We start from the raw sequence: 25,759 nt of genomic DNA on the forward strand, positions 1-25,759 counted from the left end.
GGCCAGAGAAGGTGTGATATCAAGCCAGCCTCCCAGGGCAGGCAACTGAAGCTTAGCCCCAGGGGAAGCCCTGGGAAGTGGTGTAAAATACGTGCCCCAGAATTAGGGGACCCAAGGAGCAAAGGAAGGTACTTATACACCAGCCTTCAAGAGCTGCTGGCTTCAGCTCTTGTGGCTTGAATACCTAGCTCTGAATATGGCGCCCTCTCCTGACCTATCTCACTGACAAAGCCAGCCCTTCTGTTTATCAGCCTTTCTGCTTACAGACCTGCGCAGCTTCTTCCATGTGAAGCAGAATCACCAGAGGGTGGGAGAGCCACCTCTTTTCATTCATGGGATAAGAAGTTCCAGATACAATTTCAGGGTGAGAAGTGTCTCTTAGAAGTGTGCTAAGCTTTCGTCTCATTTGGAAGTGGTGAAATTTTGTGACGCTTGCTCTGTGACAGACACAAAAAGGCATACAACGTCCTTAATGGGACAGGAAGATTTCGAGCAGGGCCTATAAGATTTGGAATATTTAAATCAATATATTCAGGTACACACCATTTAATAATGCTAGCAATTAGTTATATGTATATTATTTCTATTAATGGCATTACTATAACTACAGGTCTGAAGACTGCAGATGAACAGGAAGCAAATTACTATGGATAGATTTCTGCCCTTAGGTCAGCTTACTACTTATCTTTACTTTCCTTTCTTCTTCAGTTGTTCCACAAAGTAATCGTTACAAGCAACTGTCAGAGCTGCCACCAGGACCACGAATTCATTAAAATCCACTTCGTTGTCCTTATTGGCATCCAGGTCCTGCATTATCTTATCAACCAACTGGGGATCCTTCTGGCACTAAAAGGAAAGAGAACGTTACTAACTCCCAGGCTTTGAGGTTCATAATGAAATCGCATTGTCCTTTTATTTACACTAAAGTTTTAATTTCCATTTCAGAATCTAAGGGCCATTTCCAAGAGCCCATTCGCAGGTAGATTTAAAGCAAGCACCAATTCTAAATGAGTCTAGCCTTCTGCCCCAAGGCCATATAATTCTGGCCACATAATTCTGGCTCAGGCCATATAATTCACACCGAGAAGAGCAAACAGCATCAGAGTGAGCTGTTGATCCTGAAAATGCATTTACGCAACTTCAAAGGTTGAGGGCCAGAACAGGAGACATGGAACAAAGCAGGCTTTAAAGCCAAAAGGGGATAGTAAGTGGCTCTACCATTTACCAACAATGCGACTGTGAGCAAATCACTTAACATTTTTTAATTTCCTTATTTATAAAATGAGGAAAATATCTCCCCACAGAGTTGGGGCGTACTTCAACACCAGGTTGCTAGATTAGTAAATAAAAGTATAGGACAGCCAGTTAAATGTGAATTTCAGATGAACAATAAGTAATTTTGGAAGTATGTCCCAAATACTGCGTGGGAAGTACAATATTTTATCTGACAGCCTTACTTAGCACAACACTTGACAGACACACACAAAAGAGGCACCTAATGAAGTATACATCTTGTAAGGAGCACTGCATGTTAGGGGCGCAAAGTACAACACGGAGCCCATAGAGGGGTCAGGGTCCAGAAAGGGTGGGACTAGGAAGCACTCACTTGTCCTATGATTGGTAGTTGATGAGAAAAAATTTTAAGTTTATTTATTTCTTTTGAGAGAGAGAGGAGAGAGAGCAGGGGAGGCGCAGAGACAGAAGGAGAGACAGAGAATCCCAAGCAGTCTGTCTCTGCATCATCAGTGTGGAACACAAGGTGGGACCAGAATTTGAAAAAAAAATTTTTTTAAGTTCCTGGGGACTCCTAAAATCACTAAAAAGGTACTGTGGAGAATTACAGTGTTAGGGGAGCCTGGGTGGCTCAGTCAGTTAAGCGTCTGATTCTTGGTTTTGACTCAGGTCATGATCTCATGGTTTGGAGAGTTCAAACCCAAGTCAGGCTCTAGGCTGGCAGCAAGGAGGCTGCTTGGGATTCTCTCTCTCTCTCTCTCTCTCTCTCTCTCTCTCTGCCCTTCCCCACCTTGGGCTGTCTCTGTCTCTCTCAAAATAAATAAATAAACTTAAAAAAATTGTTTTTAAAGAATTACTATGTTAAATTTTTTTTACTTTAGGGGTGCGTGGTTGGCTCAGTCGGTAGAGCATGTGACTCTTGATCTCAGGGTCATGAGTTCAAACCCCACACTGGGCATAGAGATTACTTGAAAAAGTATTTTTAAAATTTTTTTTAATGTTTATTTATTTTTGAGAGAGACAGAGACAGAGAGACAGAGAGCGAGTAGGGGAGGGGCAGAGAGAGAAAGAGACACAGAATCTGAAGCAGCTTCCGAGCTCTGAGCTGTTAGCACAGAGCCCGATGACAGGCTCAAACTCGTAAACCGTGAGATCGTGACCTGAGCTGACTGAACCGGCTGAGCCACCCAGGTGCCCCTGAAAAAATTTTTTGACTTTAAAGTTTTCCTAAAGAAGGCGGAGGAGAAAAGAGTGTTGTGATTACAAACACTAGAGTCTTTTTTTTTTAAATTTTTTTTTTTTAACGTTTATTTATTTTTGAGACAGAGAGAGACAGAGCATGAACAGGGGAGGGGCAGAGAGAGAGGGAGACACAGAATCTGAAACAGGCTCCAGGCTCTGAGCTGTCAGCACAGAGCCCGACGCGGGGCTCGAACTCACGGACCGCGAGATCATGACCTGAGCCGAAGTCGGCCACTTAACCGAGAGCCACCCAGGCGCCCCAAACACTAGAGTCTTAATACAGGGTTTGGACAAATAACATCACGCCATGGCAGCACATTGTGCTCCAGTCAATTCAAGGCAGCCCCATAAACATCAGAGTAAAGCGTTTTCCTCAGAAGGGAAGAGCCCCCAAACACTTCATTGTAAGCCTTTATTTACGTGTAGATTTATTAACTCCTGGCTATTTTGAGATGTGAATCTCTTTGCTACCCAACTGGTCACTGGCCAGACACACCCTTTCTGTCACGCAGAATCAGCCTCTGCTTCCTGACAAAGCTAAGTATTTGTCACCACAGCGTGAAGTCCCCTGGGCTTCATTTCTGGCATAATACATAATATTTTATAGACAACTAGACAAAGCCGCAGGGGTAACTAGGGCCACTAGTTATAACCAAAACTCCTGGTAAAACTAGCTGCTTCTTTGCTGCCCAGGAATGTTGAATAATTGAGGAAAGCCTAAATATCATTTACAACCCTGGGAAACCCTAGCCACAGGCGATATGGAGAAGGGTCCATGCCTACATCCAGCTGACTCTCCAGCAACACAGGGGTTAGGGAGGCCCACCCCTCCTAAAGACATGAAAATCTGTGCGCAACTTTTGACTCCCCAGAAAGTTGTGACCTCCCAGATACTTCACTGCTAATAGCCTGCTGAGCACAGGAGGCTTACTGATAACATCAACAGTAGATTAACACATATTTTGTATGTGATAGGTATTATATACTGTACTCTTACAATAAGAGAGCTAGAGGAGAGAAACGTTATTAAGAAAATCCTAAGAGGGGCACCTGGGTGGCTCAGTCGGTTAAGTGGCCGACTTCGGCTCAGGTCATGATCTCATGGTCTGTGAGTTCCAGTCCCGAGTTGGGCTCTGTGCTGACAGCTCAGAGCCTGGAGCCTGCTTCAAATTCTGTGTCTCCCTCTCTCTCTGACCCTCCCCCGTTCATGCTGTCTCTCCCTGTCTCAAAAATAAATAAACGTTAAAAAAAATTGTTTTTTAAAATAAAAATTAAAAAATTAAAAAAAATCGTAAGAGAAAATACACTTACAGGAGGATTGCACTGTAAAAGATCCACAGAGAAGAGGACCCACGCAGCCTAAACCTGTGTTGTTCAGGAATTGACAGTACACAGAAAACCAAGGCCTCTACTGTTTGCTTGCCTGGCTTTTGAATCTCAGTGCAAACTGCACTGTTTAGGGGTACCTCGGGGGCTCAGTTGGTTGAGCTGCCGACTTCGGATCCGGTCATGATCTCAAGGTTCCTGAGTTCGAGCCCGGCATCGGGCTCACTGCAGTCAGCACAGAGACCGCTTCAGGTCCTCGGTCTCCCTGTCTCTGTCCCTCCCCAGTGCTCTCTGTCTCTTTCTCTCAAAAATAAACATTAAAAACAACCCAAAATCAATCGCACTGTTTGTGGCAGAGTGGTAGGAGACCGTACAGGTTACCCTTGCATGTGTAAGCTGCCACTCACCGAGAGGAATTCCGTGAGCTCTTGCTGCAGGAGCATTTTCAGTTCCCCCTTGTTGAGCTTGAATCTGTCCCCTTCCTTGCAGGAGTACTGGTGGAAGATTCTAATCATGATGTTCATGGCAATCTCCAGCTGAGTGGGCATGTTAACCTGATCACTTCCAGGGACTGGCCACCACACTCGGGGGAAAAAAACCACTTGTTCAAAAGAAGCAGATGGGGAAGCCTCAACCCATGCATGAGAACAGAATACTGCCTCCCCCAATCCTCCCGCGCCACGGGGGACGCTCGCTAGGCCGTAATGCTCTTCAGTTAAAGCGGCTGTGCATCTGGGGCAGGCTGCAAGAAGACCTGTGCAGGTGAGTTTGCTCCTCCCCAATCTCCACTTCCCCCAAAGTTAGCAGTTCCAGTGGGTTCACAAGTTAGCAATCAGACACAAATTGGGGCGATATTAAAACATAGATTTAAAAAAAATAAATCAAACGTAGATTAAAAATAAATAGAAGATGAAGAAAATACCCAATTTCGTACCTGTTCCCCCAGGGCACAATTCAGCAACTGGTGTTTATCATTAAACTCTACTCTTTAAATCCGGGTTCCACCTCGGCACGCCTGTTCCCCAGAAGACAAAAATTACCAGCAAGGAGAGGTTCAAATGGAAGGGCCTCTGGGTCTGTTTTTAATCGTCAGAAGGAACAGGTGTGCTCTGTTGCCCCGAGGGCCCTCAGGGTAGGGCCGGAGCCCAGTGAGTGTTAGATGAGAAGGCCAATGAGAGGCAAAGAGGAAGCCTTCAGTACCCTCCCTGTGGGGAATATGGGTAGAACTCACATTCATGTGCTAGGAAGTTGGTGCCTGGGAAGAGCTTTAAAAATAGAGGAGAAAAGAAGAAACACTGGTTCAAACCTGTAGACTCCTTAGCAGGGCCAAGAGCAAGGTCAAGGGAATAAACAGAGCAGACTAAACGAATCCAATGGATGCTTGTATAGCTGTAAAAAAAAGGAGAGAGAATGAGGAAGCTCTCCATAAGCCAAGTTAGAAAGGAACAAAGCAATCCTAGCTGTGTAACAAAAGAAAAAACCCCACAAATTACATGAATATATATGCATATATACTGGCATTTGCCGAAGGAGTCACTGAAAAGATGCATAAGAAATAGAAGTGGTAGCTATAAGGAGTTACGGGAAAGAGGGTGGGACAGACTGGCTGGGAATAAGAGTTCTTATTTATACATTTGCAGCTGATCTAACTTTTTCAGTTATAGGAATGTATTACCGAGTCAAAAGACTGAAACCGAAAAAAATCCCAGGAGTGCCTGGGTGGTTGAATCAGTTAAGCAACTGATTCCTGATTTCAGCTCAGGTCATGATCTCAACGTGTGTGAGATTGAGCCCCAAGTGGGTTCTGCCCTGAGCACGGTGCCTGCGGTGCCTGCTTCATATCCTCTCTCTCTGCTCCTCCCCTGCTCTCCCTCACTTTCAAGGAAGCAAAGAAGGAAAGAGAAAGAACAAAAGCCCAGAGCAGCTGTGTATGTAAGAAACCACGTGAGGCAGGATTCCAAGTCAGAAAACTCAGAGAAAAAAGAAAAACTAAAGCCAGAAATTGGCTACTGTGCTTTTAAACACTGCCTGTCTTAAGACTGAAATTCAATTATATAAAATGCAATATTTATATTTCCTTTCAACAAGCCTGTTGGGACGGAGCCTCTGCCAGCCCATCCCCCTCCCTCTTACCACCCACACACTCCACTGAAACCTCCCTGGAGCTCCCCCGGGGAGGTTCTCACTAAATAGATACCTAAAGTCCAATTTTCAAAAATATTTTTAAATTAGTGTTTTATTATTAAAAGAATGTCACATATGCTAAAATCATAATATTTTCAATACTCAAGAGTTTGAAATAGAAGTAAATTTCTCTCTCCACCATTCCCCACCCTTGTCCCTCTCCATTAACAGTTTCCTAGGTGAGGGGTGCCTGGGTGGCTGAGTTGGTTAAGCGTCTGACTTCGGATCAGGTCATGATCTCATGGTTTGTGGGTTCGAGCCCCGTGTTGGGCTCTGTGCTGACAGCTCAGAGCCTGGAGCCTGCTTTGGATTCTGTGTGTGTGTCTCTTTCTCTCTGCCCCTCCCCTGCTCATGCTCTCTCTCTCTCTTTCTGTCTCTCAAAAATAAATAAACATTAAAAAAATTTAAAAAAAAGAAAAAAGCAAGTACTTAAGCACATAATATATCACTTATATTAGTTATACTATGGCAATATTATTATATATTATTATATATTATATTATGTTATATTATGTTATAATAACTGATACAAATTACTTGACAACACTCAGGTGAGAATCATTTCTTATAATGTTCTTGTGTAGGAAGACCCAAAATAAAAAAGCTGCCAATGTTTTCTGAATTCTATGTATGCAACACAACCCCAATAAAAATAACAAGATTTGCACCAAGGGCAAGGTTTATCTGTCACGTTTACACAGGGCCTGGTGTATCCAAAATGCCTGATAAATATTTGAATATATGTAGGTACATTCATCCAGTGGAATAATATGCAACTTTAGTGAAGATTGGGATAGATCCATGTAGTGATATAAAAAGATTTCCAGGGGCACCTGGGTGGCTCAATTGGTTAAGTGTCTGCTTCACCTCAGGTCATGCTCTCACGGCTTGTGGGTTCAAGCCCCACATCAGGCTCTGCGCTGACAGCTCAGAGCCTGGAGCCTGCTTTGGATTCTGTGTCTCCCTCTCTCTGCCCCTCCCCCATCATGCTCTGTCTCTCTCTGTCTCTCTCTCTTTGTTTTTTTTGTTTTTTTTTTTAATGTTTATTTATTTTTGAGACAGAGAGAGACAGAGCATGATCAGGGGAGGGTCAGAGAGAGAGGGAGACACAGAATCTGAAACAGGCTCCGGGCTCTGAGCTGTCAGCACAGAGCCCGATGCGGGGCTCGAACCCACGGACCGCGAGATCATGACCTAGGCTGAAGTCGGACGCTCAACCGACTGAGCCACCCAGGCGCCCCTGTCTCTCTCTCTTTGAAAAATAAACATTAAAAAAAAATTTAAAAAAGATTTCTAAGATACATTAAGTGAAAAAAACAAGGCATACCACATGTTGAGACTATCATGTACATTTATTTGTAAGGGTACATATATAATATGTATCTTATATAAATTGTGTGTGTGTGTGTGTGTGTGTGTGTGTGTGTGTGTGTGTGTATATTTTTTTTTTTTTTTCCTGTAAGGATAATAGCAGCTGACACATACATAGCACTGACTATGTGGCAGGCACATATTTGAACTCATGTAGTACTTTCTGTTAAGTAGGTACTACGTTATCCCGTTTATACAGATGGGGAAACAGACTGTGGTAACTAACTACCCGAGGATCACACAGCTTGTGGCAGAGGTGAGAGCTGAAGCAAGGGGGTCTGAGCTTCTCAGCATCATGATCCTGCCTCTCCCCCCAAGGAAAGCATTTTTGTTTGTTTGTTTGTTTTTAATGTTTATTTATTTATTTTTGAGAGAGAGAGAGAGAGAGAGCAAGAGAGAGCGAGAGCACAAGCTGGGGAGGGGCAGATAGAGAGGGAGACACAGAATCCCAAGCAGGCTCAAGGCTCCCGGATGTTACTGCAGCGCTGGATGCGGGGCTTGAACACACAAACTGAAAGATCATGACCTGAGCTGAAGTCGGACGCTTAACCGACTGAGCCACCCATGTGCCACTTCTGTCACTATTTTTAAATACCAGTTGATCTCGCCCATTTCTCTCCATTTTTCCCCACCTTGGGACTTCATAATTTTGATCTCTATTACCAAAACAGAGGTAGCTTCCTTTCTGTTCTCTCTACTTTCTGTTCTCCATTCCCATTTCCATTCTGCTGTCAGACCAGTTTAGCAAAAGCACAAATCACAGCCCTCACCCCTGTGCAGTCAAAAGTCCCACCTTGCCTAAAAACTGACCAAAATGCTGTGCTCTCATTCTTCCTTGCCTTGGCACATTCTGGAAAGCTCATTGTATGTATTCTTTGAAGCTCAGTTCAAATATCTCCTCTTGGAAGTTTTCCAGCACTCTCCCAACTTTGAACCTCCCACCTTGGGTAGATGCCCACCTGTCTTCTTATCCACTGGAGCATCTCTTTATCGTTTTTATCATTTCATTTAGCACACATTCCTGTAATCACTTTTTTTTTTAAGCCTGCTCATATAGTCTCCACTCTACGGACCATGAATGAGTCCTTTGATGGCAGATTTGATATCTGGTTCATCTCTGAAATGTTAGCACCAATTCCAACAATAGGAGGGAAATGCTCAGAAATCTTTGCTGGTGGATGGATTAATGAGCAAAGGACCCATAGTGGGAAACTAAGATCTTTAAAGATTTCAGCCTTGTCTAGTTTAATTGTCTAAAGATTTGATTGCCTTTACTTCATATAAAAAACTTTTGTTTCATCAAAGGGAGAGACAGAAAATAGTCATTTCAAATAATATAAGCAGTTTGAATTTGGAATTAAATACTTTCAGATTAAGTTGCTGAAGTTAATAAATGCACTAAGTCTTACAGAGCACGTATGTCTCAGCAGTATTATATTTAAATCATATTCAACCACAAATGAATTTACTTGGAGAATTCAGATGGCAGGCAAAACTCTTAATGGAATGTATATGTAAAATTGTCATGCTATAATCTGATTCGAGAGATGAGAATGTGACCTCTGTCTTCTTTGCTCTTGGGATTTAGAAACAAGGTGGTTTCTACTTGGTTTCTGCTTGGTTTTAGCAGACCTAGATATTTCTTTTGGTACATGGTGCCCCTTAGCGTCAGGCTGTAGGACTGCACCTGGAAACACTCTCATTCCCAGAATGCGCTTGAAATTGTGTAAGACTCTTGGCCCTTCAGCGGGCTTATCTGTGATGTAAGCCAGCCTCAACCTCCACCCTCCAGGAGCCTTTCAGAAACAAAGATAATGTCAAAAGGACTCGGTCAGGCTAGGAACGCAAATTTACAAGTGACATGAAATCCCAGGATGGGCAAGGAAGACACATCTGTTTAAGTCCCTTTACATATTCTATTCATTATTACAGTTTTACTTTTCAATCTCTGGCATGAGTCATAACCCTTAGGGCTAAAAGGTATAATTGTGCATCCAAGATGGTGTGCAAAGAATGAGAAAAATGGAAATTTCAGATCTGGGGGAGTTTACAAGTAAGGGCTATTTTGGAAGGAAAAAGTACAAATCCACAGGTAGGAGGCAAAAAGAGGAGAGTTGGTTTAAGTGGGGCCATGGGCCAGGAGTCTAAAAGAAAGGAAATATGTGAAAAAAATAGGCCATCATATTAACTGGGACACCACCGAGCCCCCCAGGCTGCTGAACCTGCCACAAAATCCTAGGAGGCTCTGCCTCTGGGGTCAAGTCCAGAGTTATGCAGGAGGCCAAATTGCCTCCTTGCAAAGTTTCCAGTTTTGTCCTTTAAAAAAAATTTTTTTTTAAATATTTATTTATTTTTAAGAAGAGCAAAAGACAGAGTGTGAGCTGGGGGGGGGGGGGCGGGGGGGGTGAGGAGTAGGGCACGGAGGGAGACACAGAATCCGAGGCAGGTTGCAGGCTCCAAGCTGTCAGCACAGAGCCTGATGCAGGGCTTGAGCGGACCAACCGTGAGATCATGACCTGAGCTGAAGTTGGACACTTAACCGACTGAGCCACCCAGGCGCCCCTTTTTATTCAACCTGATTCAAATGGTCTGACATTTTCATAGCTATGACATGGATGGAATCTATGATTACATGCGTGTGGGAAGGAGGGATTACAAGGCAGCATGAGGAAACTTTTGGGGGTGATGGATATGGTCATTGTCTTGATCGTGGTGATGATGTACACATGTCAGAATTTATCCAAATATACCTTTTAAATGTGTGCTTTAGGGGCGCCTGGGTGGCTCAGTCGGTTAAGGGGCCGACTTCGGCTCAGGTCACGATCTCGCGGTCCGTGGGTTCGAGCCCCGCGTCGGGCTCTGGGCTGACGGCTCAGAGCCTGGAGCCTGCTTCAGATTCTGTGTCTCCCTCTCTCTGACCCTTCCCCGTTCATGCTCTGTCTCTCTCTGTCTCAAAAATAAATAAATGTTAAAAAAAAATTTTTTTTAAATAAATGTGTGCTTTATTATGTGCTCCATTATAACTCAATAAAGCTAGTCAAAGAAACTTTCCCAGAATCACATAACTAGATTACAGCATGCTGACGTTCAAACCCATGTGTGTCTGACAAAAATAAAGAAATACATAAAATTATGCAGCCATTTAAAATTAGAATTAGACTGAAGAAAAAAAAACAGAAAAAAGAAAAAAAAAAGAAAAACTACAGAAATGCAAAAATATTTTTCCCAGCACAATAAATGACAGCAGCAAAATAACGATATGGGTGCAGTCATGGAAAAAAATCTGCATACATGTAGAAGAGAAGGAAAATACGAATAGTTTGAATAGTTATCTAATAGAATTATGGATGCTTTTTAAAAGTTTCAATGCTGCCATTAAATTGTATTTTCAATTAAATATCAATTATAATTGTATAATATCTAAAATTATAATCTATCTCCATATTAGGCAATGTCTTTTAAGGTGCAATGTTGAATTTTAATACTTAGTATATAAAATTCTAGGTTCAAAATGATTATGCCATTTGTTTATATATGCAAGAGAAAAGATAAAGGAACTATGCAAAAATGTTAACAGGAGTTTTTGAAGGAGGTTTTTTTCTTTTTTCTACATGTGTTATTCTTGGTTTTGGTAATTTTAAATCTTCAGTAATAGCTCTTTTTACTTTTATAACTAAAAAAATGCAGTGGAGTGTTTTAAAAATCATGGAGTTGACAAAGCATTTGAACCACCTAAATATAGATTTTTGGCTGTACTATCCACTGACTTTCCTCAGGCACTTTCGAGTTTGCAAAGCTCTTTTTACACACACTATTAAGCAGCAAATATTTTCCCAGTGCTAGATAGAGTCCGTGAGAAATTACATAATTCAGGACAAATGCTCAAATATTACTGAAAAATACATTATTAAATACCAAACCAACCAAAAGGTACATAAGTGGGCCTCCTTCTTCATGAGAGGAAAAGGACAACCTCAAGTTAATCCCCTTGAACTCCTTTTCCTTTGACAAAGTTTTTTATTCCAAAGTTGGTTTAAGGATCAGCACGTGGGCTCACTGTGGAGGGTGGGGGGGCTGTCCTGTTTCTCATTCTTCTGAAAACAATTAGGACAATGACGTGAAGGGCAGGGGTCCCTTGAGGAACCAGGAACCGTAAGGAGAGCTGTGACTGCACATTTCTCCTCACCCTTGTGGTCCAAAACAAACAAACAAACAAACAAACAACCCAGAAACAAAACAGGCTTAGGAGACTGGCCACACATTTCTGCCAGGAAAGTCTGTCTCTGCTCCAGGAACTGCAGAAAGATTCTTCCCTTTTCTTTCCCTTTAAGGATCTCTCCTACATCCCTGAGTTCAAGGTGTATCATATCTGCTGAATACCTGCTGAATTCAAGATATGTCATCTTGCCCTCTACCTGAAGACTAAAGCTAACAGTAAAAAAGAAGAGGAATTCTAAGAGCAGCTGGCTGGCTCAATCAGGGGAATATATGACCCTTGATTGCGACGTTGTGAGTTCAAGCCCCACACTGGGTATAGAGATGACTTAAAAAAAACATCTTCCTTTTTCTGTTACAAGTCAAACACCTATTTCCCCAGATGAAATGAGGAGATTTTTACAATTCGCTTCAAAATAATTCAGTGGCTGGGAGGTAGGTGGTTTGGTGGGAAGTGGGTAGAGAAGACATTGAACCAGACTGGCCATGAGTCCATTTTAACCGGTGAAGCTGGGAGCTGGGTACATGGCAGTTCTTTAGTCTACTTTTTTAGTCTCTATGTTTGAAACTTTCCTTAATAAAAAGTGTGCATATACGTATATACACATACGTAATCCCCACCTTTGTCAGCATGAGAAAAAAAGTTAATACTGCAATTATTTCACCAGAGAAGTGACTTAATGGCACTGAGCATATGGAGGATTACTGATAGAGAAGCTGTGACTTTTTGTCACTGCTACGCAGAGATAAAGAACAGCTTAAACATAGTAAGGGCAACAAGAACCTCCCCAACGATGAAGGCTGTTAAACACTGAAATAATTACTAGGAGAAGATAGCTAAGGAAATTCTTTCACTGCAAATAGAGATTACAACAGAGTTCTTTACATGATGGGTAAGCAGAATATTAACGCTTGTTGGTTGCCCAAATTTATTCTGGGGCCAAAGGAGGTGGGTGAATCTTGATGTGAACCTTAGCCAGTCACAATGACTAGACTGGAAAAAAAAAAAAAGCAGGTAGAATAGAACGCATTTGGACAAGTGGCATGCATCTATTCCACAGGTCTGAACCTCAGCTTGTTTATTGTCTAGCTGTTAGGAAGCCCAACAATTACACTTCCAATGTCAGCCAAAACCACAGTCCTTGTCTGCAAGGATGCTGAAACAAGGTCCCACTGGTAGCCAGTCTTCACAATGGCACCAAAATGACTTTTGTCTCCTGTATTCACCCCTTGGTGTTCGTCCCCTCCCACACTGAGCATCACTGATCCGTGTTACCAATAGGATATTGTGTGTGACTTGTAAGACTAGGGCGTAAAAGGGGTGCCTGGGTGGCTCAGTTTGACTCCTGATTTTTGCTCAGGTCATGATCCCAGGGTGGTGAGATTGAGCCCCATGTTAGGCTCCGTGCTGAACTTGGAGATCATGGAGACTGCTTGAGATTCTCTCTCTCTCTCTCTCTCTCTCTCTCTCTCTCTCCCCCTCTGCCCCTTCCCCCTACCTCAAGCACTGCGCTCATACTCACAGGCACTCTCTTTTTCTCTCTCTCTCAAAAAAAAAAAAAAAAAAAAAAAAAAAAAAAAAAAAAAAAAAGCTTAGGGCATAAAAGACATTGTGATTTCTGCTTTGCTTCCTCTTAGATCACATGCTCTGGGGAAGTCAGTTACCACGTTGTGAGGACACCCAACAAGCCCCATGCAGAGAGATCCATGTGGCAAAGAAGAGAGGCCTTCAGCCAACAAGCAGCACCAACCTGCCAGGCATGTGATGAGACTCCTTAAAAGGGGATCCTCCAGCCACAGTCAAGCCTTCACATGACCGCAGGACGACATTTTAGGAAACCCCAAGCCACAACTGCAGCTACATAGCTCCCAAATTCCTGTCCACAGGAACTACATGAGATAATACATATTTAAAGCAAAATTTTGGGTAAATCGTTATGAAACAATAGACATCTATATAGCTTGTTGTTTAAAAGTTTAGTCTTTTTTTTTTAACGTTTATTTATTTTTGAGAGAGAGTGAGAATGGGGCAGGGGCAGAGAGAGAGGGGACAGAGGGTCTGAAGCAGGCTCCGTGCTGAAAGCAGACAGTCCAATGTGGGGCTTGAACTCACTAACATTGAGATCATGACCTGAGCCCAAGTCAGCCGCCTAACTGACTGAGCCACCCAGGCGCCCCCAAAATTTTAGTCTTTTTTACATGACTCTTCAGAAAAATGGTGCAATGTAAATAAATATGTGCCTTCTATTATAAGTTCTCAGAAATACACACGTAAGAAAGGAAATTCTCATATGTGGTCTCAGAATGGACAAACTCTTACAGGAGGGGGCACTGTTTCCCATTTCCACAGCACCTTTCTCCACAAAGCAGAAGTAAAGGTTTAGGGGGAGTAACAATGCTGCAAGTGACCTCCTTGAATAGCTTAATAGAGTTACTACAGGGCTTTTAAAAAATTAACAGTTTAACCGAAAACCGCTGTTTCTGATACTGAAAACATCACCTCGGATCACAAAGCAGCACGGCTTTCTCACTTCTCAGCATCATCCAAGCAATGTCTGCTTAATAAAACTTCTCTTATTTCCAAAGTTCACTCAAGTGCATTAGTACTTATTTCTCAGTTGTGGGTTTTTGTGATTCACAACCCAGAACTCCAAAAGCTTCCTAGCAGCCCCTCCCCAGCTTCCCAGAGTGAGAAGCTGAGAGAGCAAGGCCCATCCCAGAGTCTCCAGGAAGAAAGGTTTCTCCCTCCATTCTAGCCTCCTCCAATAAATGGCAACCCTAAAAGTTTTCTGTTTCTGAAATTTGTTCAGTAGCGTAAGCTCATCTTTTTTATTCTCTGCCACAAATGAGGTTAGAGTTCCTGGTATAGACACAGCATGTATAGGGGCTGCAAGTAGCAAGGACTGTAAAGTCAAACAGGACAATGAATGGCCTCTGGTGCATATCAGCCACAGAGGGAGGAGTTTTCTCATTCAGCCAATTCTGCCATGTGGTTTTGGACATCATTCTTAGAAGAATCACCTCAAGCATTGTTTACTTACAGCTTTCACAAGAGTTAAAAAAATTTTTTTTAAGTTTATTTATTTATTGGGGTGGGGGGGAGGGGCAGAGAGAGAAGGGGAGAGAGAGAGAGAATCCCAAGCAGGCTCTGCACTGTCAGCATTGAGCCCAATGTGGGGCTCAAACTCACGAACCGTGAGATCATGACCTGAGCCAAAACCAAGAATCAGATGTTTAATCGACTGAGCCACCCAGATGCCCCTCGCAAGAGTTTTGAGAGCCAGTCATGTTTATTTCAATGTAATCCTTTTCTGTTTCAGTAGCTACTCTCAACTTCCATTGCTTGCCATTAAGAACCCTGAGTGGTTTGCCCCATTCAAGACAGACTCTGCTAAACTGATAAAATCTCCATAGAGCCCTGCCCTTGGTCCAGAAAGCAGCAGACTCTCCAAAAAGAATAGGCCTGATAGACTGGATTTGCCAGTTTCAGGTTAAGTTACAAACTTAGGCAAAGCTGCAGAGCCTAATTACGGTTGCACCTTTCTAGACCACTAGATTCCCTGGAGTTTGGTGTTTGCCTCCATGTGACTAAGACTCCTCACTTTCCAGCAGAGATGGATGGGGTCCAGGGCGTGAAGATCCTGCATCATTTTTTGGGGGGGAGGAGGGACTTTAATACATATGCCTCCAAAAGACCTGGACTCCAACAAAGTTATTTGCTCATTTTCAGCAAGCAAACTCCTCCTTTTCCCAGCAGCTCAGAAATAGATTGGTGGTGGTAAAAGTTGCTCAGATATCCTAATCTTAGTCAACTCTGAGCTCCCAAGTTCATATAATAATGATATATTTCTCCTACCTTAATTTGGCTCTCAATACATGGACACCATACGCTTTAATGTTTACTTTTTTTTTTTTTTTAATTTTTAACGTTTATTTATTTTTGAGACAGAGAGAGACAGAGCATGAACGGGGGAGGGTCAGAGAGAGGGAGACACAGAATCTGAAACAGGCTCCAGGCTCTGAGCTGTCAGCACAGAGCCCGACGCGGGGCTTGAACCCACGGACCGTGAGATCATGACCTGAGCCGAAGTCGGCCGCTTAACCGACTGAGACACCCAGGCGCCCCTAATGTTTACTTTTCTTTAGCCAAAGCAAAACATCTGGTTACAATTGAAAATTTTTTTAGATTTTTTATATTCTATATATCCACCAAGTTGAGACATTTCTCTTTACAGCCTATAGCCTTAGCAGGTTCATTTCCTATGTATCATCCCTGTAAAGGAATAGGAGTTGAAAAACTCCCATACTTACTCACTTATAAACATATAGTTTTTTGGTTTTTTTTTTTTATTTTATTTTTTTTACATTTATTTATTTTTGAGAGACAGAGTGAGACAAAGTGAGAGTGGGGGAGGGGCAGAGAGAGAGGGAGACACAGGATCGGAAGCAGGCTCCAGGCTCTGAGCTGTCAGCACAGAGCCCAACGCGGGGCTCGAACCCACAGACCGTGAGATCATGACCTGAGCCGAAGTCAGACACGCAACCGACTGAGCCACCCAGGCGCCCCTATAAACATATAGTTTTTTTTTTTTTTTTTTTTTTTCAACGTTTATTTTATTTTTGGGACAGAGAGAGACAGAGCATGAACGGGGGAGGGGCAGAGAGAGAGGGAGACACAGAATCGGAAACAGGCTCCAGGCTCTGAGCCATCAGCCCAGAGCCTGACGCGGGGCTCGAACTCACGGACCGTGAGATCGTGACCTGGCTGAAGTCGGACGCTTAACCGACTGCGCCACCCAGGCGCCCCAACATATAGTTTTGAAATAAAAGTTTAGAGGTTACTTGTGAAGAATTTATGTTTTTAGACTTGGGAATGATTAGCCTCCACCCTGGTTATCATTGCCCTACGATGATAACACAGTGGATCTCAGAGGAATCAGCCATTTCCCCTCACCTTATTCTTGGCCTGATGTTCCCTAAGCCAATCTGTGCCATGATTTGACTGGCAAGAGAAGATGGCTGAAGACTGAGAAGGAACGAAAGACCCTTGGAAATCCCTGGAGTTTCACATACTTTTGGAACTTCATTTCGATTGCTTCAAGAGAGAGGCTCCACCCTCTTTATACCTATCAAAAGAAGACTGACAGACTGAAACCGGTCCTGGCTGTTCTGTCTTTTAGCAAGCAAAATCTTTATTGCTTCAAATTCTGGATAGATAGGAACTTCCATTAAGCCCTTTTAAAAACTGGCTAAAGAAAATGGCAGGCAAAAACCAACAAAAGATGTTCCTAGGAGCTCATGAAGTTATATTTTATTATAAACAATTTTTATTTTTTCTAAAAATCTTAGGTAAGAAAGTTTCTGTGAGAGACTCTAGGTTTGATTATTAAAAACAAGAATGGGAGGGGCACCTGGGTGGCTCAGTCGGTTAAGCGGCCGACTTCAGCTCAGGTCACGATCTCGCGGTCCGTGAGTTCGAGCCCCGTGTCAGGCTCTGGGCTGATGGCTCGGAGCCTGGAGCCTGTTTCCGATTCTGTGTCTCCCTCTCTCTCTGCCCCTCCCCCGTTCATGCTCTGTCTCTCTCTGTCTCAAAAATAAATAAACATTAAAAAAAATAAAAAAAAATAAAAAAAAAAAACAAGAATGGGATGGATCAAGAAAATTTTTATCTAACAAATCCATTTCAGAGAGAGGATGTATGGAACCCCAGATTTCATTTGAGATATGCAAGTCCTATATTGGTTGGCTGTATTTGACACTGTTTCCCATTCCTGCCTTCTGAAGGCTTCTATTCTTTGTTTCTATGATCTCTTACTATGAGGCTTTCCCTCCAACCTCTAACTCTTCTTCCTCTGTGTCCTTGCCTCTGAAGGAATCTTGCCTTCTAATGTCTGCCCTTTAAATGTGGGTATTCTCCAGTGCTCTATGTGGTCAACACAGGCAATTTTATCTACTATGATGGTTTCACCTTCAGGCTATAAAATTCCAATTCCCAAGCCTACTTCCTCAACCCTGACCTGAGATCCCTGAGAATCGTATCAGTACTGTTTTACTTCCATTCACCTACAATACAGACCCACAACTTCCTGTGACATGCCAATGTTTTGCATAGCCTAGCTACTTGCCTATCACTTGTATACTTACACTTCCGGGAGGAGAAATTAGATCATGAATTTTATTGCTCTTTCTTTGGACTTGAATTTGTCATAGGCTATACTAGTTAGAATGCATTTTGGGGCGCCTGGATGGCTCAGTTAAGCATCCGACTTCAGCTCAGGTCATGATCTCATGGTTCGTGGGTTTGATCCCTGCATCGGGCTCTGCTGAATGCTTGCTCAGAGCCTGGAGCCTGCTTCGGATTCTGTGTCTCCTCTCTCTGCCCCTCCCCTGCTTGTGCTCTCACTCTGTCTCTCAAAAATAAGTAAATGTAATAAAAACAATTTTTTTTAAAGTCATCTCTATGCCTAACACGGGGCTTAAACTCATGACCCTGAGATCAAGAGTCTCACGCTCCACCTAATGAGCTAGCCAGGTGCCCCATCATCCTCAAAAATCTTACGAGGAATTATTAGCCCTGGTTTACAGCTCTTTAAGCTGAGGCACAGAGTGGTTTCATAGCTTTCCCAAAGTCGCTGCAGCAATGAAGTGAGGATTTGAACCCAGGGCATCTGGTTCCAGAAGTACTTAATGTTTACCACACTAGGAGGCATACAGAGGGGAGGGAATCTATCTCCAGCAGTTTCTTGCCAGACTCAGGGCCTTCCCACTCTGTTTACTCAGAGATTTATGGGCTGTGAATCATAAATTACAGTTCTTCCTGCTTTCCCTCATAAGGAACATGCCTGCCAAGCCCTGAGTCTGGATTCGCACAGCCACAGAGGCTTCCTCAGACCTGTGCGATTCCCAGCCAGGGCTCCTCACTGCCCCAGCTCCCTGAAGGAAGACTGCTCCCATCACCATCCCCTGAAATTTAGATAAGAGCATTCTCCTTACCTCATCTCTTCAGAATGCAGCTGGAAGATTAAAAAAAAAAACAAAAAAAAAAAACAAAAAAAAGAAAAACCAAGGTGGAAGATTCTTGTTTCTAAATCTAGTAGTTGGAGTGTGAGGGGGGAGGGCTTTGGGCCAGAGAGTAGGGGTTGAGGAGCACAAACAAGGGCAGGAAGCAGTTGCCATGGGGCTTCCTCTCTAAAAGGTGACCTTACCTTGGCTGCAAAAGAAACACACACACACACATACAGCCCATAAGCAGCCTGATGGTGGGTTTTGATAGGCCCCTTGTCCTGCAGGTAGTCTGTTCTGGCTCCTGTAACCATCCTGGCATCCTGCTTAACTCTCACCTTGAAAACTCCAAAGTTCCCGGGACACCTGGGTGGCTCAGTCGGTTAAGCATCCAACTTCAGCTCCAGTCATGACCTCACAGTTTGTGGGTTTGATCCTTGTGTCCGGCTCTCAGCTCTCAGCACAAATCCCGCTTTGGATCCTCTGTCCCCCCTCACTCTGCCCTGCTCACGGTCTTTCTCAAAACTAAATAAACATTAAGAAAAAAGTTTAAGCTCCAAAGCTTCCTGTTCCTGGCCAGGCTGAAGGATCCAGAAGCACTTTCAAGGTACAGCTTGGGCTCCCTAGATCTGCTCAAGAGATTTAACTTAATCTTCTGTGTTCTCAGACATGTCACGTCATGTCTTGCTCCTGTCTTGTCAGGTGCCAGTTTAATTCCTGTTCCAGGAAACCACAGCAGCCATGTGCACTCCTCCTCAGAGCAGCCAGCACTGGGAATGTTTAGACCATCAATGCTGGGTGTAAGATCTCTCTTGGCCTAGAGAACGACTATCAAAAGAAGAGAGAGGGGAAGGCACAGCTCAGGAAATGTCCAACACACAAAACACTATCTTGAAAAAAGCAACTCCAACGTAGGTTCTGAAGACTGGAACCTCTCTCTTTCTAAAATAACTATTCTACCCCACCCAAAAATGGAAATGAAGAGGATCTACCCTGTATCAGGGGACATCGAATGAATATCAAGTAGGTAATTTAAAAATGACACAAAAAGATATACACATGATTTATCACATGCTCTGACCCAGGTCTATAAGCATCCCTCTACACATGCTGAAACTCACACTCAGGATCTTGCCTTGAATAACCAACCAAACTCAACATCCCTGATATGATGAGCTACTACGGCAGCTAATATGGAGGCCTGAGCTATGGCTGTGGCTGGGGAGGCTACAGATAAGGCTGCTGCCACCCGTGGTGCTATGGAGGATATGGATTCTCTGGCTTCTACTGAAATTCTGCCACAAGTACCCAATATCTGAGGCCACAACAGGGTTATCCAAATCTGACTACAAAAATCAAACCAGGGGCGCCTAGATGGCTCAGTCAGTTGAACCTCTGACTTCAGCTCAGGTCATGATCTCACGGTTCCTGAGTTCGAGCCCTGCATCGGGCTCTGTGCTGACAGCTTGGAGCCTGGAGCCTGTTTTGGATTCTGTGTCTCCCTCCCTCTCTGCCCCCCCTCCCAAATAAATGAACATTAAATTTTTTTATATATAATAATCAAACCAAACAATATGATTCAGGATCAAGCCAAGATCAAAAGCATTTTGCATCTAAGATTTTAGGAATATTTATCACTTTATAATGTTCTCCTTCATGTCTCTTGGTTTCCTTTACTTGTGCTCTTATAACTGAGATTTCTCTATTCCTTTTGCAATAAGTTATCTTAAGTTAAAACAGCAGAAAAAGAAAGAAAGGAATGAAGGGAGGGAGAGGGAAGGAAGGGATGGAAAAGAAAGAGGGAAGGAAAGTTAAGAGGATCCAAACTGTAGAATCACAGAATGATAGGCATTCTAGGGAGATCAGAACGAATGTGTAGGAGCAAAAGGCACATGTGAAATGTCCACATTGCCAGTTAAGGATGAATCCTGTTAGAGTAGAATTCCCAGGCACAGCCAGACAGATCCAGATGGTGGTCGGGGGTGAAGGGGGTCCTGTTCTCCGTTCTTCCCTGTCCTTAGAAGCATACTGACATCACCATGAGAAAGCAAAGCCATACGAATTTTACTATTCTTAGCTGCTTCCCATTAAGTGCAAAATGAACAGATGTATAACCAGAGTTCTTGGTCAACAGAGCCTTTGAATCCTGTAGTATGCTTTTTAAATTGTCAGTGGGGTACAGTTAACAAAGTCCAGAATGGGAAAAACTACAAACAACCTGTTTTCTTCAACAAGTACATTGCAAAGGGGAAAAAAGATAAATGGAGAGACTAAAAAGACATTAATCAATTGCAATGTGTGAGCTTCATTTGGATTCTGATTCTTTTTTAACTAAAAAAAAAAAAAGAAAAAAGAAACCAATTAGAACATCTGAGACAAGTGGAAATTTGAACACTGACAGGATACTTGATATTAAGAAATTGCTTTTTGTAAGGCACGATTTTTAAATTCCCTATTTTTTAGAGTACTGAAACATTTACAAGTGAAATAATACGATTTCTGGGATTTGCTTCAGAATAAATGAGATAAGGAGGTGGATAGAGTAGAATTTAACAATAAATACTGGTCATTAGGACTGAGTGATGGATACATGGAACTTCCTTTTACAATATACCATCTGTGAGGGAACAAAGTCCCCCATAATTAAGTTTTTAAAAAGTAAAATGAAAGGAAACAGAATTCTAGTTTTAATTAACAAAAACTATTATTGAAATAAATACCCTCATTTCCCTCCTTGCCTTTCAATTTTTTTATTTTTATTTTTATAATTTTTTCCTTCAATTTTTTTTTTTTTAAATCACAAATTCTGACAAAGCAGTCATATTTTTAACAAAATCTCCCATCTGCAAGTATCTTTGGTTGGAGTGAAATTCTGCCACCAATGAGAAATAGACACAGCCCCCTCCAGGTGCCCAAGTGGCTTCTGAAAGAGCTCAACACAAGGCTTGGCTAAAACTTTCTCTGGATTGACTAATTAAGTCTACCCAGTGCTACACAGAAGCTATAATTAAACCCTTTTGTGTACTTAAGTCATTCACGCAGGCTACATGGTGAAACTGGGGTGAGGAACTTGGAACCCAGCCAAGACGCGGCAATTTTGAGAATTAATCCCTTCTCTGCAGGTGATGGTGAGCTGCCCAGGGCCCAGGGCTCAGACTTCAAGCTCTTAGGTACCAGCAGTAGTGACCACAGGCCTGTTCTCACATTCTCCATAAAAGAATAATAGAGAACGTTCTAGAATAAATGACTTTCCAAATAGAACAGAAGTTTTCTGCAACCCACCCAGAAAAGTAATTTAGATGTCCTCTCAGAGATAATACAAACAGAAATGGGACCAAATTGCCCCAAGGCCAGAACCTTTCAAATGTCACTGCCTTATTGGTGAGAAGGAGGTGGAGAAAAAAATACCAAGTAAGGGGCGCCTGGGTGGCGCAGTCGGTTAAGCGTCCGACTTCAGCCAGGTCACGATCTCGCAGTCCGGGAGTTCGAGCCCCGCGTCGGGCTCTGGGCTGATGGCTCAGAGCCTGGAGCCTGTTTCCGATTCTGTGTCTCCCTCTCTCTCTGCCCCTCCCCCGTTCATGCTCTGTCTCTCTCTGTCCCAAAAATAAATAAACGTTGAAAAAAAAAAAAAAATTAAAAAAAAAAAAAATACCAAGTAAATACAGGAGTAAAGAGAGTTCCTGCTCTCAGCACAGAGCCCGCTTCAGATCCTCTATCCCCCTCTCCCTCCGCCCCACTTGTGCACTCTCTTTCTCTCAAAAATAAATAAACATTAACAAAAAAATTAAAACTCCAAAGTTTCCTGTTCTTGTCTAGGCTGAAGGACCCAGAAGCAGCTTCAAGGTACAGCTTGTTCTTGCCTGTCCTTAGAAGCATATTGACATCACTTCCAAGTTGTTCAGACTGACAAATATTTAAGACTGTGGAAACTCAGTGTTTACAGCAGTGTGGGCAAACAGACACACACTGCTGACAGATATATACATAGGGGCAAAATCTCAAGAGGGCAATTTATCATGACCAAAATTATACATACCCCTGGGACACTTGGCTGCCTTAATTGGAGCAGTGTGAGACTCTTCATCTTGGGGTTATGGCTTTGAGCCCGATGTGGGGTGCAGAGATTTCTTAAATAAACAAACCTTTAAAAAATATTACGCATACTCTTTGACCAAGAACTTAAAAAAAAACACAAAACCAGAAATTATACTTCTAGTAATACGGTATATCCAAAGACACTCCTACCATCAACAGTTCCCGCTCAGGGCACCTGGCTGGCTCAGTTGGTAGAGCATGCATTTCTTGATCTCAGAGTCGTGAGTTCAAGCCCCACAATGGGTGTAGGGATTGCTTAAAAATAAAATCTTAAAAAAAAACCCACAGAAACCAAACAGTTCCCTGTCTACTGAATCACACTCATCAACATAGTCTAAAGATAACAGAGGGGCACCTGGGTGGCTGAGTCAATTAAGCATCTGACTCTAGATTTTGGCTCAGGTCATGGTCTCCTGGTTTGTGAAATCAAGTCCTGTGTCAAGCTATGCGCTGACAGTGCAGAGCCTGCTTGGGATTCTCTCTTTCTCTCCCTCTGCCCCTCTCCTGCTTGTGCTCTCTCAAAATAAATAAACTTAAAAAAAAATAATAATAAAGATAATAGAATCCCTCTCATTGCTTGCCCTGCCCCACAATCCTCCACTCCCTTTCCCAATTAAACTTGCTATACCGGATCATCGGTCATTACAGTATCCACCTCCTTCTCATTCTTTCTTAAATACACACAACTGTGGCTTCCTATCCCCACCATGTGACTGAGACTGGTGATCTTGTCAAGGTCACCAATGTTCTCCATGTGGTAAGACCCACTGGGTCATTTCTCTGTTTTTATATCTCGACCTCTCAGTAATATTCCACATGGTTGACCACGCTCCTTTACATCCTTGGCTTCCTTTCTTTGGACTTTCCTCCTGCCCCAGTGGCCCGTCCTCCTCAGTCTCTCTCTTTTTTTAAAGTGTTTTCATTTATTTGGAGAGAGAAAGAGAGTATGCGTGGGAGGGGCAGGGAAAGAAGTAGAGAGAGAATCCCAAGCAGGCTCTGTGCTGTCAGTGCAGAGCCTGATGCAGGGCTTGATCCCATGAACTGTGAGATTGTGACCTGAGCCAAAACAAAGAGTAGGATACTTAACCGACTGAGCCGCCCAGGTGCCCCCCCCCCCCAAAGTCTCTTTAACAGATTCTTTTTTTTGGTCAAAAGGTAAGTTCCAGGGGTGCCTGGCCAGCTCAGTCAGTAAAGCATATGACTTTTGATCTCGAGATTGTGAGTTTGAGCCCCATGTTGGATGCAGAGATTACTTAAAAATAAAATCTTAAGGGGTGCCTGGGTGGCTCGGTCAGTTAAGCGTCTGACTTCGGCCCAGGTCATGATCTCGCGGTCCGTGAGTTCAAGCCCCGCGTCGGACTCTGTGCTGACTGCTCAGAGCCTGGAGCCTGATTCAGATTCTGTGTCTCCCTCTCTCTCTGCCCCTCCCCTGCTCATGCTCTGTCTCTCTCTGTCTCAAAAATAAACGTTAAAAAAAAATTTTTTTTTTTTAAAATAAGGGGCGCCTGGGTGGCACAGTCGGTTAAGCGTCCGACTTCAGCCAGGTCACGATCTCGCGGTCCGGGAGTTCGAGCCCCGCGTCGGGCTCTGGGCTGATGGCTCGGAGCCTGGAGCCTGTTTCCGATTCTGTGTCTCCCTCTCTCTCTGCCCCTCTCCCGTTCATGCTCTGTCTCTCTCTGTCCCAAAAAAATAAACGTTGAAAAAAAAATTAAAAATAAAATAAAATAAAATAAAATAAAAATAAAAAAAATAAAAAATAAATAAAATCTTAAAAAAAAAAAAAAAGTAAGTGCCAAAGGCCTCTGACCTAGGCCTGCTTCTCTTCACCTATAGTCTCTCCCCTAGGGCATCTCACGAAGTCCTTTACTTTAAAAACACTAATGGGGGCACCTGGGTGGCTCAGTTGGCTAAGCATCTAACTTAGGCTCAGGTCAGGATCTCACAGTTAGTGAGTTTGAGTTCCCCATTGGGTGAGCTTGAGCCATGCTTCTCTCTCCCTCTCTCTCCCTCTCTCCCTCTGCCCCTCATTCACCTGTGCCCTCTCTCTCTCTCCCTCCCAATCAATCAATAAACAAACAAACAAATAGATAAATAATAAAAATGCTAGTGAGGAGAACCTAGATGGCTCATTGGGTTGAGCATCTGACTCTTGATTTCGGCTCAGGTCAGGATCTCACGGCTTGTGGGTTTGAGGCCAATGTTGGGCTCTGGGCTGACAGTGTGGAGGCTGCTTGGGCTTGTCTCTGTCTGTCCCTCCCCACCTCACATGCACTATAAATACATACATATATACATACATACATACATACATACATACATACATACATACATAAAATGAGCTTTGGGCATAGGCATAGAGCATGCTTAAACTAAATAAAAAATTTAAAAATGCTAATAATATGGCAAAGACTCACCATCCCTGATCAGTTAAAAAAAAAAAAAAAAAAGAATCCAGATTCAGATATCCAAATGTCCTACTCTAGTTTTTGGTTTTTTTTTTCCTTTTCAACAGTTCTAAATGAATGTCTAACAGGCACCTCAAACTCAAGATGTCAAGGCCAAAAGAGAACTCTTGACTTTCAAGCCTCAAACTTGTTTACTCCTAATTATTTCACCATCATCCATTAAGAAAAAAATCTAGGCATGATCTTCAATTCCTCAATTCCTCTCTTCCTCACATATGTTGACTTAACAACTAAAACACAGTCCAGGGGCACCTGGGTGGCTCAGTCAGTTGAGTGCCTAACTGTTGATTTCAGCTCAGGTCATGATCTCATGGTTTATGAGTTTGAGTCCCATGTCAGGATTTGGTCTGACATTGCAGAGGCAGCTTGGCATTCTCTCTCTCTCTCTCTCTCTGTCCCTCCCTGGCTCCCTCTCTCTCTCTCTCTCTCTCTCTCCCTCTCAAAATAAACTCAATCAATCAATGGCATTGCAGCTTCCCACTTGTCCTCTTGGGGCATACGAAGCCCTCCTTTGTGTTAGGAGGTCACTCAAGCAGACCTGTGGAAAGGCACACATGAAGAGGAACGGAGGCTTCCTGTCAACAGCAAGCACCAACTTGTGAGCTCTGTGAGGGAACCACACTGGA

The 25,759-nt window shown here is 43.1% G+C and overlaps 1 protein-coding gene across 2 annotated transcripts; it reads right to left on the reverse strand.

Moving 5' to 3' along the window:
• Positions 1-507: 507 nt before the first annotated feature.
• On the reverse strand, positions 508-20,062 carry S100Z (S100 calcium binding protein Z). Of its 2 annotated transcripts, XM_086698479.1 has the most exons (5): positions 18,912-20,062; positions 5,108-5,190; positions 4,736-4,816; positions 4,209-4,384; positions 508-846 (listed from the first exon to the last, which is right to left on the reverse strand). In XM_086698479.1, the coding sequence occupies exons 4-5, from the start codon at positions 4,347-4,349 to the stop codon at positions 688-690; spliced, it is 300 nt and encodes a 99-aa protein (XP_086554605.1). In that variant the 5' UTR covers positions 4,350-4,384; positions 4,736-4,816; positions 5,108-5,190; positions 18,912-20,062; the 3' UTR covers positions 508-687. The 2 variants fall into 2 exon arrangements, with proteins under 2 accessions (XP_086554605.1, XP_025780688.1); XM_025924903.2 differs by having other exon boundaries at positions 4,736-5,190.
• Between the last annotated feature and the right edge of the window lie 5,697 nt (positions 20,063-25,759).

The sequence above is a fragment of the Puma concolor genome, chromosome A1 (genome assembly GCF_028749965.1).
Source record: "Puma concolor isolate L17-30 chromosome A1, mPumCon1.1.hap2, whole genome shotgun sequence".
NCBI lineage: Eukaryota > Metazoa > Chordata > Mammalia > Carnivora > Felidae > Puma > Puma concolor.

Coding starts and splice junctions, on each gene's coding strand:
- S100Z (XM_086698479.1), bottom strand. CDS start 4,349: ATGCCCACTCAGCTGGAGATTGCCATGAACATCATGATTAGAATCTTC. Junction 847..4,208: donor AGCTCACGGAATTCCTCTCG/GTGAGTGGCAGC, acceptor CTTTCCTTTTAG/TGCCAGAAGGATCCCCAGTT.